The sequence below is a fragment of the Andrographis paniculata genome, unplaced genomic scaffold (assembly GCF_009805555.1).
Source record: "Andrographis paniculata isolate CXL003 unplaced genomic scaffold, ASM980555v1 Contig69END, whole genome shotgun sequence".
Lineage (NCBI taxonomy): Eukaryota > Viridiplantae > Streptophyta > Magnoliopsida > Lamiales > Acanthaceae > Andrographis > Andrographis paniculata.
The window spans coordinates 6,843,451-6,857,431 of record NW_026137605.1 but is presented as its reverse complement, the minus strand read 5'-3'; the positions used below and the strand labels follow the sequence as shown (position 1 = coordinate 6,857,431).

Sequence of the window (13,981 nt, the reverse complement as noted above, 5' to 3'; positions counted from 1 at the left end):
AATTTATACATTTTCCATTTCTAGCTAGTAAATAACTTTATTCACTCACAATTTTACTACTCATACTCTAACAAAAAATAACTAATTTTTCAAACTATTTTCACCCATCTTTTCACATTCCAAAACTATTTTCACAATATCTACAATGCCATTTATCCTCAGGAATACTTGGTAGGCCAATACAATCTATATGCTTAACCAATGTAGGTCATATAATGAACGAAGAGCGCACAATAAGCTGTATTATAAATTTGGGAATATATAGAAATTTTGATTTATTGCCTAATAAGTATTATAAAGAAAAAACAAAAGAGCCAAGTTTTAGAATAACGAACATAATGGTAAATAAAACAAACAACATCAATTATAACTACATGCTTTACCTAATTGCTTTGTGTGTTTATCATATAAGAACTCTTTGACATATCTATCATGAGTATTAACCATAATAATTGCAAGAATAACATATCCATCATGAGAATAAAGCATAATTGCAATCGATTTCAAATAACATATCGATCATAAGTACAAATATAAGCATACATTTTCAGCACACTTGCAAAAAAAAAAAAAAAAAAAAAAAAAAAAAAAAAAAAACAGCACACTTGCAAAAAAAAAAACCAAAAAAAAAAAACACAGAAAATGCTATATGTATAATCTCCCCTAAGTTAAACCCTCGCGGACAACTTCTGCACGATAATAGATCCCCACTGCCATAGCATATGAAGCAAATAGTGTCACATTCTTTTTGAACCACTCCTTGACTTTTGATATTTTCAATGCATAGATCATGGAGGGATACATTGTTTTTGGTATATTCCCACGAACCTGAATGTTCAAGTAGACCAGAGTTGAGAAAGAGATAAATTGAATACTATATAAAAAAATAAGTGATTCAATACTAAATTCAAGATGGACAAAAGAAGTAAATTTTACAAGAAAGCAGATGGCCAAAAAATACTCATGGCTTTTTCGGGAGACTAAACCCCGTATGATCCTCGAAGCGCGAGTGTGTAACCTATTCATATATGAATTTTAACAAATATCAGAGGCAATTGCTTGTAGTTAGAGAAGTAAGCGATTCTAACAATATTAATTTTAATTGAAACAAATACAACTAAATTACAAAATCGGGACAAAATAACGAAGTTAATATACCTTTCCATTGACAATATACCACACTTGCATGCCATTAGGAACTACAAGTTTTTATATTTATGTTTTCATAATTTTATCATAAAATTTTATAAATTATATTTAATAATTTTAAGTTTTTAGTATAATTGAAATTTTATATTTTTAAATTTTGCATTTAAATTATAATTTCAAATTATAATTTAAAGTATAACATATAAAATAAAAATAAAAATAAAAATAAAATTATATTTTTAAATTTTAATTAAAATATAAAATATAACATAATTATTTTATATGATATTAAAGTATTAATAATAATTGTTATTATTGTTGTTGTGTTATTAGAGATAAAACAATAATTTTAACATATAAATTACTGCCGGTGAATAAAGAACATTTCATCTGCAAAAGATATTTTTGCTTTTGTACAGAAGTTAATACAAACATGTATAAGAAACAAAAGTCAATCCAAATGAGGCCATAATATATAATTTAGACACATAATTATCATTCGGGTTTTGGTTCTTCATTTCTCTGTGCTTCTATCATCTTGGATATCATCAAATTACTTTACACAATTTCCCCAATATAACGTGGGCTCCGAGCTTCTTCAGGACTGGGTAATTGATTTATGCAGAACTGTAGTATTTTCCAACATCAATAACTTTTGATGGTTATTCAAGTATTTCTCTAACTGCAAAACAACAACAAAAACTGTTCAATTAAAATGACACAATAGAGATCACGACAACAGAGGTTTGAACAATCCCTACCTGTTCCGGAGTAACTACTTCGAACCCATATCTATCCATCCACATGGATTTAGCATCACTAATAGCTGGAAGAAGAATCCTTTCCACATTTAACTTCGATAAAAGATGCTCGATGCAAGAAAAGAGCACCGAGCAGTATCCCTACAACAAAAAAATGGTTTTCTGATTAAATACCAAGGAATTGAGAAAAAAATCCTCTTAGCTTCTGAATATCAAAATTGCACCTTATTCTTCTCCTCATCCTTGGTTGCAATCAGCGGAAGCTCTGCAATGTCCTCTCCAAATATCCGAATTATTCCGGCGCAAACAATATTTGATCTATAAAGTTATAAAAATAGTAAATTAAATTTATTAAAGAAAAATAAATTCAATAATAGTGTTGAGTATCTTCTCTTACTTGACCGTCAATACAATGCAGTGCATCCCAAAGAAATCGAGGTAATCGACACTCTTCCTGCAGTCAACACCAAATAAAACAAGATTCAAATCAACGAAGATGGAAAAAGATAGTACTACTTGTTGGTTTACTCCCTCGAATATAAATAAATAAATGATGCGTATCCCTACAAAGTTAAGCATTTAAGTGAGATTGCCATTTAACATCACTTAACACCATGCATTACCCGTAAACCATTTCTGGAACAAGATCAATTCCCTTGCCAATAAGTTTTATTTCACCGAATTGCTCCTGAAGAAAATATGGGAGATGGAAATTACTTTAGAATTCCATCAAAATTTAGCACAAATATCGATCTAAATCAGCACATCGACAACTGATACTCACATGTAGTAGCGTAACAACATTGGAAAGCCTTTCTTTCGCTTTTCCAGAACAATTGCTTCCGGAAAGAAGACTCCATTTTACAGCCACCTTTCCTTTCTGTTCTGATTTCCTCCTCAGAATGTCTAAACTGGCGGGAGGAAGCTTTTGAGCTTTGTCCCCAGCTAAGTTCTCAAGTTTTGAGTGAAGACCACTGCAACTCATACAACAGAACCATTTGTCTTTTGGAAATTCCTGCAGTTTGTTTGTTACAATAAATCAACAAATTGGCGCAAACAGATTAAATTCGTAACAATCATGTACAAGCTTTTTAGTTGAGGACCTTAAGATCATCATTCCTGTCCTTTCTCAGACAACCGACATGGAATTCTTTCTCACACTGCACACACCAGATTCATGGTTATTTTGATGTTTGACAGAGAACTAGAAAAGAAAATCCTGAATACTTCTTTACCTGCTCGCAAATAATAACTGTCAGGTCTGTGAATCCTTTCTTGACGAAATCATGCCCCCTGTAGAAAGCAATGCTCGTACATTATAATTGTATCAGTCGAACAACAAGTTGTTTCCATGTAATTGATTTCTAAACACATACAAACAAATGAAAAGGCAAAGCAGATACACAACCTGCAAATGGCACATGAATAAAGCTCATCCTCACACACTTCCTTGCTACTACCGCTCTCCAGTGTTTTTCCTTCTTTATTACTGGTGGCAAGATATTTTTGAGTAGCAACTGTATAGACACGACTCACCCCATCTTTTCGCATTCCAAAACTATTTTCACAATATCTACAATGCCATTTATCCTCGGGAATACTCGGTAGTTCAACACAATCTACATGATTAAGCAACGACAAACTGTAAGTCATATAATGATCGAAGAGCACACGATAAGGTGTATATAAAATGAACAATAATAACAATATGCTTTACATAATTGCTTTGTGTGTTTGTTATATAAGAATTCTTTGGCATATGTATCATGAGTATAAAGCATAATAATTTCAAGAAATTCCAAATAACATATGTATCAAGATAATAACGCATAATTGCAATCGATTTCAAATAACATATCTATCATGAGTATAAACATAATTATACTTGCAAGGAATTGCACAGTTTCAGCACCCATGGTAAAACAAAACAAAAAACCAAAAAAAAAAACAAAAATTGCTATATGAATACTCCATGTACTGAACATCTGATATATTTTTCTCACCTAAGTGAAACCCTCGAGGACAACTTTTGCAGGATAATAGATCTCCACCGCCATGGCATATGCAACAAATAGTATCACATTCTTTCTGAACCGTTCCTTGAGTTTTCATATATTCAACGCATATATCATGGAGGGATACATTTTCTTTGGTATATATTCCCATAAACCTACATGTTCAAGTAAACCGCAGTTGAAAGAGATAAATTTAATGCTAAACCAATAGTTTAAAGGCATATACTATGATTGCCATCTTAGCTACCAACATTTATAAGTAATATAGCAAGATAGGTAGAAGAAGTAAGATATTAAACCAGATGGCGAAAAGATACTCACGCCTTTTTCCGGAGACTAAAACCGGCATGCTCCTCGAATCGTGAGTGCGTAACCTATTCATATATGAAATTTTACAAATATCAGAGGCAATTGCTTGTAGTTATGGTAGTAAGTGAAACATTAGTAATTTTAATCGAAGCAAATACCACCAAATTACAACAACTGCACAAAATCCCACCATCTTGTGTTGAGCCTTCCAGGAATTTCTGCCAAAAAATTAAGATATAGTGAAATATTAACAACCATTAAATAAATTAAATTTATTTAAAAAAATATCTAATAATTATTAGAATGAAAAAAGAAGTTAGAAAATATACCCTCCTATTGACGATATACCACACTTGCGTGCCATTAGGAACTATAGCTTCTGTTGCAAGTAATGACTTATGCATCCCCAAATTTCTACAGAGGAATTGACAGGAAACAATATTTGGGTACAAACAACTATCATAAATTGGCTGTTCATTTTATGTATATAATGCACAATAGATAATACAAACATGCATAACTCAAGATATATTTTGAAAATGTTATGAAAAGATTAAAAGGTTGAATAAAGAACAAGTATTTGATGTGATTTAAATATAAGTTGGATGTGATAAATTTGGGATAGAAGATATATTTTTATGTCATATTTTAAATAAATAAAGAAAATATGTATTAGATATGATTTTTTATTTTTATTTTTAGGGATAAAAAATTGATGAATAGTGTGATAACAAAGTAACAAATATAAATAAGTAAAGTCTTATACTTTCTTGTTAGCTTCCCTTCTTTTGGTTGAGATGAAGAGCCTAGTACTGCTCCAGTCCCACTACCACTTGGCCGACAGCCAGAGGAATCTGTCGAAGATGAAGACCTAAAATGGTCGCAACAAAGGGTATAATAAATAAGTGGATGGCTTGAGAAGATAAATCAATTTTCTTTTTAGTTTCTTGTGAACTCCATAGCTCGAATTAAGCATTTCTTCATGAATTTTAACATAGCCACTCTTTTGGTATCATTATACCTGTCTTGTAGCATATGAGACTTTGCATTCATTGCCATATCACTCTGTATGAACAAAAAACACAATAAAAGACCATATCAATAATAAATAACATTAGGTAACATCAAAACTCATATTAATCACATATCCATCGAAAAGAAAAAAAATGATGAATTTTTTTAACCGAATATAACTAACCAGGCAAATAAAAAATTTAAGTTATTAATGTAGAACCATGTATTATACATATTTAGCATATATCACACCCACAATAAGTATTAGATTAAAGTAGTTAGAAAATGCTTGCATCTGAAATAGTTGATGTTTGAAAGCACACGGGTCGTAGAAACTCTATGTATTTTTAAGCTATCACCAATCATTGTAAAGGGATTACAACCTGCTACAGTTTCTAAGTAACAATATAGGAAAAAAGTATCCAGACTAAGACTTCTAAAAGCTTAGACAATTAATTTGCGTTCTAGATTATAGAAATTGCTCTTAACTATTAACAAAACTAAATAAATACTCCGTCTATTAACTATTTTGCTCCCTTTTCTTTTTCTTATCCCCAAAAATTGTACACTTTCTATTTATTGGCTTTAATCTAGGTGTGAGACTAAGTCACAGTTACATCGAGTCTTATGCAAAAAATTTTTCTTTAGTCAAAAGTTTTGTTGAGTTAGTTAGACTCTATTTCTGGATTTTTAGTTCCCATTTTGTAGCACTAAAAAATTATCCGGTTTTCTGGCTATCTATAAATAATTGTAGTCCGTGCCTCTATAAATACTTGTAGTCCGTGCCTCATCATTTCAGTTCAACCAATTCCAGTCATAATAAAACACAATTATTTCGTCCATCTTTGATCCTCATGTCCATAGGTACTGTATTGTTTCTATAGATATTAAAACCTAAAGCTCCATATCACATATCATATTTCCAACTCACATATCACAAATCTCCTTCAACTAAAGACAACAACGCAGAAGCCAAAAACCAGAGATGGAAGAGCAGAGGGGGAAGTTACTTCATTTCATTTTAATGCAAAATGATATATACAAAAACACATATACAACCCTCTAGCTTCTCCAAGACGCTTTCCCAAACTAAACAATAGGCACACATTCTACTTTCCACATCATCAACATATTAATATTTAAATACTAAACACAAAAGGACAAATAAGAGTTTTTTTTTTTTATAAAATCTCAAATATTAGCATTCTCCTCCTTTGAGATTTTGCTAAAAACTCCCATCTCATATCCTTAAGCTTCTCAAACCTGTTGCGTTGGAGTCCCTTTGTCATCATATCAGCCAATTGATCTTCAAATCGACAATAAACCACACTCTTCACCATTAGCTTCAACTTCATGAATTGAATGAAACTTAACACAAATGTGCTTAGTTCTACCATGAAAAACAGGATTCTTTGACATAGTAATGGCTGATTTGTTATCTACAAACAGCTTGACAACTCCTCCTTGCTCCATGCCCAACTCTTTCAATATTTTAGTTAACCATCTCATATGATTTGTAGCATTGGCTTCCGCTATATACTCTGATTCAGCTGAGGATTAGGCAACCACATCCTGCTTTATCGAACTCCAAGTAAATACTCCAGAACCAAAAGTGAAAACATAACCTGATGTACTTTTCAGGTCATCTACACTCTCTGCCCAATATGAATCGGAAAATCCCATCAATTGTTGTCCCTGATCAGATGCATAGAAAATTCCATAATCAACCGTTCCTTTTAGATATCTTAGAACTCTCTTTGCAACACTCAAATGCACTTGTCTAGGTGAATGCATAAACCTTGACAACAACCTTGTAGAATACATGAAATCGGGTCTAGTGTTGTCAAGTACATTAACCTTCCCACTAGACTGCGGTATATAGACGCATTGACCATATCACCTCCATCATCCTTTGAAAGTTTCTCATTAACAACAAGAGGGGTATCAACTGGTTTGCTCCTCCACATCTAAAACCGCTTCAACAAATCTGTAGCATGTTTCTTTTGGCTAATGAAAATTTCATATTTCAATTTCAGAACTTCCATTCCAAGAAAATAATTCAATTCACCCAAATCAGACATCTCAAATGCCCTTTTCATTTCTTTCTTGAATTCAGCCACTTGTATTTCATCACTGCCGGTTACCAACAAATCATCAACGTAAATCGATACAATGAGAATATTATCTTGTTTTTCTTTCTTAATATACAAAGTAGCATCATTATGGCTTTTGAGAAATCCCCATTGTTGCAAGAATTCATCAACCTTCTTGTACCAAGCTCTTGGAGCTTGTTTTAATCCGTACAAAGCTTTGTTCAATTTAAGAACAAGATCTTCATTATCTGTAACTTTGAATCCTTGTGGTTGTTCAACAGAAATTTTTTCTTGCAATTCGCCCATTAAGAAATGCAGATTTGACATCCAAATGAAACAATTCCCATCCATCTTTTGCAGCCAAAGCAATAAGTAATCGAATGGTATCAAATCTTGCCACAGGGGGCAAAAGTCTCTCCATAATCAATTCCAGTTTCTTATGCAAATCCTTTTAACAACCAGTCTTGCTTTCAATTCCTTGCTTTTGGTTTAGTAACCAATTCCCAAGTTTCATTTTTTATAATCATATTAATCTCATTTTTCATTGCTTGAACCCAATCTTCATTCTTCACAGCTTCTTCAAAGCTTGTAGGCTCAATTGCAAAGTTGCATTTCTCGTATATCACTTGCAAGCTTTTCATTTTTCGGCTTTCATTTTCATCTAAATCATCATCAGTGATTTCAAATGTAGAACTAGTAATATCAACATTTGATGTGTTCTCTCCAAGTTCCTTCAGTCTTTCTATCTGTTGCAACTCCCAATTCCAATAGCTTTCAGCAACATCTCGACTGATTTTCCCTATCTTTGTCTTCAAATCATAAACCCCGGTAACCTTTGGTTCTTAAAGCATAAGTAAGAAAAATTTCAGGCTGTGATTTCTGCTCCAATTTGCTTCTTTTAGCAGCTGGAACATGCACATAACACATGCATCCAATAACTTTTAAATGCTTTGCAGATGGTTTTCTTCCACTCCAACTCTCAATTGTAGTATCTCTTAGTGAAGAAGTATAGCATCTATTTTGAAGGTAGACAGCAGTAGAGGCAGCCTCTGCCCAAAACTTATTCGGAAACTTCAACTCAAGTAGCATGTATCTCACCATTTCAAAAATAGTTTGATTTCTCCTCTCCACTACTCCATTCTATTTAGGAGAATATGGTGTTGTGAGCTTATGATCAATGCCATTATCATGGAAAAAAAATGTTGAAAGCGCTTGAATTATACTACGTCCCATTATCGGTTTAAATGCCTAACAACTGACAGCCATTTCGATTTTCAAGCATCACTTTAAATCTTTTGAACACTTCAAACACTTGGGATTTTTGCTTCATGAAGTATATCTAAGTCATTCTTGCAAGTCATCTATGAACAACACAAAATATTGATTTCCATTGCATGATTCATTTTTCATAGGACAACAAACATCTGAGTGAACAAGTTGTAGTTTCCTTTCAGCTTTCCATGCTCCTGACTTGGGTATCTTGCTTCCATGTTGCTTTCCAAGTTGGCAAACACTGCAAACATAATTCGGATTAGAGATTAATGGCATGTCTCTAACCAAATTATTTTTAACCATATGAACAGGAGCTTCATGATGATGATGTCCATATCTTCTATGCCAGAATCTTGACACATCAACCTTAGAAATATTAGTCATTTCAACTTCAGTGTGCATATAGAGTGGAAAACTCTAGTCAACCATTGGAAGTTTAACAAACGGAACCTTGTGCATATCATAAATAAAAACAACTTTCATGCTTGAAAAACAATGCATATCCATTATGTAGCAATTGACCAACAGTGAGTAAGTTGTGTGCTAGTTCTTGAATATAGAGAATATTTTTCATCAGCATAGTACCTTTTTTTTTCTTCACCTCTATGTCTCATTTTCCTTTGGCTTGTAACATCTCACCATTACAAATCTTCACTTTGGTCTTTATAGATCTATCAAGTTTAACAAATAAGCGCTAATCTCTTGACATGTGTGAGGTACACCCACTATCAATAAACCAAATATATTTGTTTGATTTACTGACATTATGAGTGACCATAAAAAGGTTAGCTTCTCCTTCATCTTCCCCCTCTTCCACAATATTAGCATGTTGAGCAGGCTGTGGTGGATTTAGCCGTTGTTGTTGCTTTTGTTGTTGTTGCTTAGCTTTACAACTTCTTTCCACATGCCCATGCTTCTTACAAAACCAACCCTGAATTGCTATTTTCCCTTTAAACCAACAATCTTTCTCAAGATGATTTGTTCTTGCACAATACCTACAAGAAGGATATTGGCCTCTTTTATCAGCCCCCCTTGGACTTTCTTTTTCCTTACTTACATTTGATTTCAGCTCGGTATGCTTCTCCAGTGTTTCTTATCCTTCTTCCACTTTTGCTTAACTTGGAAAGCCCCTTCACTCGTGTCCTCATCTCGCAAACTTTCCCTTTGCTCTAGAGCTTGTAATTTGCTAACAAGTTCAGCCACCGATAGAGTTTTCAAATCACATGTCTCTTCAATAACATCCACTTTAGCTTCAAATCGTGATGGCAAACTTATTAGCATCTTCTCAACCAGCTTTTGATCACTAACATCTTCTCCCAAAATCCTCATTCTATTTACAAGATCAACAAGCTTGGAAGAGTATTCTTTAACAGATTCACTCTTTCATTTTTAACAACTCAAGTTTCCTACTGAGAGTTAAAACTTTCACAGATTTTACTCTTTCATTCCTTTCAAACTCATTCTTCATTTTGTCCCAAGCTTCTTTAGGACTTGCAAGTCATTATCCTTGTGAACACTGACTCTGTCACAGCTGAATAGATGCATGATAAAGCCTTTGGTTTCTTGCCTTCTCTTCTTCGTGAAACTTCATTTGAGCTATGGTTAGATCTTGTCTCAGTGGAACAGGCTCTCTTTCATTTTCAAAAACATCCCATAAACTTAAGCCTCTAAATATGTCTTCATCTTTATAGCCCATATAAAATAATTTTCTCCATCAAATATAGGAGGACCCGTACCTGAAGGATTTGCTGCAGCCATCTCTCTTCAAACCCCAATTCTTGAAATCAACTCGTAGGTCCCTTATAGAAGAATGCTCTGATACCACTGTAGATATTAAAACCTAAAGCTCCATATCTCATACCATATTTCCAACTCCCATATCACAAATCTCCTTCAACCATGGAAGAGCAGAGGGGGAAGTTACTTCATTTCATTTCAAGGCAAAATGATATATACAAAAACACATATACATCCCTCTAGCTTCTCCAAGAAGCTTTCCCAAACTAAATACTAGCCAGACATTCTGCTTTCTACATCATCAACACATTGATATTTAAATACTAAACACAAAAGGACAAGTAAGAGTTTTTTTTTTTTTTTATAAAATCTCAAATATTAACAGTTTCTTCTACTTCCTTTTTTTACTGACCTTTTTGTCTAAGTGTTTGTTTGGGGTTTGGATTTCGGATGGGGATTTGAATTATAAAAATTTGAATTTGACTAGGTGTATGATGTGATATAAATATGCATTGATGTGATATTTTGAATGTACAATTAATTTTTATTATAATATAAAAAATGAAAAATAGGTGTTTGATTTAATATTTTTTGGGGGAGAAATTTGTGTGAATAGTATAAATCCACACAAATCCTTCAAACAAACACACTTAAATGCCCTTACCACACACACGGAACTATATTCCTACAAACAAGTTGGGCATATTCGATCGAGTAACATGATGCTTATGGTAGAAGCATTATCCAGATCCTAGGTTGTGAGTGCACGTTCGGGGGATATAATAATTTTTTATTGTCAATCTCGTACTAACACCATTACTAGAGAATAATTCTTACACACCTTTTAATTTATACTCATCCATATTACGCTTACATAGTAAAATGACAAAACTACTTCTACACTAACTTTATTAAAAAATTTCTCAATTCATTAACTCACTTATACACTTGTCAAAATACCTTTACTTTATATCACAATGAACCAATATGATATTATATTTATTAAAACTTGTGTCAAATTCAAATGAGCATAAATTTAATGGAGGAAGAGAGTAATTTATTGTCACTTTTAATAGAAGAGTGGAAAGGTACATATTCACATTTCGCATACCTCTAGAAAGTACTTTATTTATTTATTTATTTTTATTTTACCTCTAGAAAGTACTTTTGGATGAAGAATGATGCATATAAGTCAATTTGCAATATGGTGCATGCCATTTTTACTTTTTCTATTTTTAACTTTACTTTTTAATGGAGGAAGGTTTGGAACTAGAAAAATTCAGTAAAATCATGAATTGAGGAATATGCCAATTTACATAGGAAGAATAAGGAGTAAATTAAAACAAAAGTGATAAACAATAAATGTAAAGAGATTAGAGCATGAAAAGAAAGTGCAAGACAACCGGAATACTCTCGTTTTGCATCATCTAAAAATCTGCCAAAAGTGTAATGCCAATAAGCAGCAATGTTCTCATCATCCAACAAAGCACTACCTTCCCAAGAAAACCACACTTTTTTTTGAAGAATCATTAACTATATTTGGCATATTATAGTTTCTTTGATCTCTTGAAAAACAATGGAATGTTTGAAACCATATATCTTCCATGAGTCAATCTACTTTATCGGGCTTCTAGATGTGACGTTTGATTTTGTGCAAGGGCCAAACATTAAACAACACATTTTCCTTTAAAATTATGAATATGCTATTAACAATTAATCAAAAAAAATTCTACAAGTGACACTTAAACTGACCTCAAATATAAAAATAAAACGTATTTGCCATTAGCATGCCTATTCTAAGGACCACGCCATTTAATACAAATATATGCTTTCAAAGTGGTACATCCATTCAAAAATTTTATAAATATGTCAATACCATAACATAAAAAAATAAGTTCAAAATCTCCATTCACCAAATAAGATGCAAAAAAGAAAACAACACAATAAGAAATGCATGTAATATCTAGTTAGGTCTATGTAAAAAGCAAACATGTGATTCACATAGCACCTGGTATATAGAAACTCTTGGCTATTTTTCAAAGAATGACACACCACTAATGAAAGAGTCCTAATGAATCCAATAACAATGACAAAGTATAGATCACTAATCATACAAATGAGAAAAGGAAAATGAAAATGCAAACCTTAGATAAAAATACCCAATTAGATCTATGTACATTAAAAAAATTGTGTTACGCATGGCAACAACTATCGTGAAAATCTTTGCTATATTTCAAGAAATCACACAATTGGATTCGGAACAAATGATAGATTTTAGATTGTTAATCAAAAAAAACTAATTAAAGAAAAAATACTATGCAAAACCTAGAAAAAATACCCTATTAGATCCATGTACATATGAAACATCTGGTGCATCTAACAGTTTGTATCCTCGAAATCTCGGGTACTTTTCGAAGAATCTCACACTTCCGGTGAAGGGATAAAAAAGAAGCTTGTATTCAAGATAGATTGTAGCTAGATTGCTAATCATAAAAAAAAAAAAAAAAAAAAACCCTAGATCAAATAGCCAACAATAAAAATACCCAATTAGATCCATGTACATATGAAACATCTGGTGCATCTAACAGTTGGTATCCTTAAAATATCGGCAACTTTTCAATAAATCTCACACTTCCGGTGCAAGGATAAAAAAAAAAAAAAAAAAAAAAAAAAAAAAAAAAAACTTGTATTATAGATAGATTGTAGCTAGATTGCTAATCATAGATTGCAAGTAAAGGAAAAAAAAAAACCCTAGATTAAATAGCCAACAAGATCTATGTATAGACCAAACATGTGATGCACTTAAACCTGGTATCTTGAAACTCTTTACTATATTCCGATGAATTGCAATCCTCCGCTGAAAACGATCGAGATGGCACTTGTAACAATGAAAGGTTCTAGATGAATATTCATACAAGAAGGGAATATGATGGCAATACAAACTTAAATCGAATAGGGTTATCCCGGCAGTTAGCCCAAGCCCAATTCAGCCCGGGCTTCGCTATGGTCCTGGGTTAAGCCAAACTACTAATAACTTACTATGACCAAGCCCATAATCTAAATAATGTTTGGCAAGTACCAATTTCAATCCCAAGTTGGGAGCGCTGTATAATTTTGTATGAAAGAAAATATACTATTATTTTTTTGGTAGTCAGTTAAAGTTATACTTTTTCTACTTCTAGCTAGTAAACAACTTTATTCACTCACAATCTTGTTATCCATACTTTAACAAAAAATAAAAAAATTTCCAGTACATTGCGCTGCTTATATCATCACTTTTTTTACCAATTCTTTAATAAATTTCCCATAATAGTCCATATCTATATTTTACCTACTCCAATTTAATATCAACGTACTATTATTTTGATATTTCCGTATCCAAGAAAACTTATATAAGTGATAAACAATAAATGTAAAGAGACTAGAGCATGAAAACAAAGTGCAAGACAACCGGAATACTCTCGTTTTGCATCATCTAAAAATCTGCTAAAAGTGTAATGCCAATAAGCAGCAATGTTCTCATCATCCAACAAAGCACTACCTTCCCAAGAAAACCACACTTTTTTTTTTAAGAATCATTAACTATATTTGGCATATTACAGTTTCTTTGATCTCTTGAAAAACAATGAAA

The 13,981-nt window shown here is 32.4% G+C and overlaps 1 protein-coding gene across 3 annotated transcripts; it reads right to left on the bottom strand.

The window, feature by feature from the left end:
- Positions 1 to 1,520: 1,520 nt before the first annotated feature.
- On the bottom strand, positions 1,521 to 10,615 carry LOC127263337 (increased DNA methylation 1-like). 3 transcript variants are annotated; one of them, XM_051292317.1, is made up of 17 exons: positions 9,199 to 10,615; positions 6,512 to 8,854; positions 5,256 to 5,299; positions 5,001 to 5,105; positions 4,564 to 4,648; positions 4,393 to 4,452; positions 4,247 to 4,299; positions 3,914 to 4,080; positions 3,319 to 3,529; positions 3,146 to 3,203; positions 3,014 to 3,070; positions 2,695 to 2,925; positions 2,534 to 2,598; positions 2,308 to 2,364; positions 2,135 to 2,228; positions 1,911 to 2,051; positions 1,521 to 1,831 (listed from the first exon to the last, which is right to left on the bottom strand). In XM_051292317.1, exons 3-17 carry the CDS (start codon positions 5,291 to 5,293, stop codon positions 1,748 to 1,750), a joined length of 1,506 nt encoding a protein of 501 aa, XP_051148274.1. In that variant the 5' UTR covers positions 5,294 to 5,299; positions 6,512 to 8,854; positions 9,199 to 10,615; the 3' UTR covers positions 1,521 to 1,747. The 3 variants fall into 3 exon arrangements, with proteins under 3 accessions (XP_051148274.1, XP_051148275.1, XP_051148276.1); XM_051292318.1 differs by lacking the exon at positions 6,512 to 8,854; XM_051292319.1 differs by lacking the exon at positions 6,512 to 8,854 and having other exon boundaries at positions 10,350 to 10,615.
- Between the last annotated feature and the right edge of the window lie 3,366 nt (positions 10,616 to 13,981).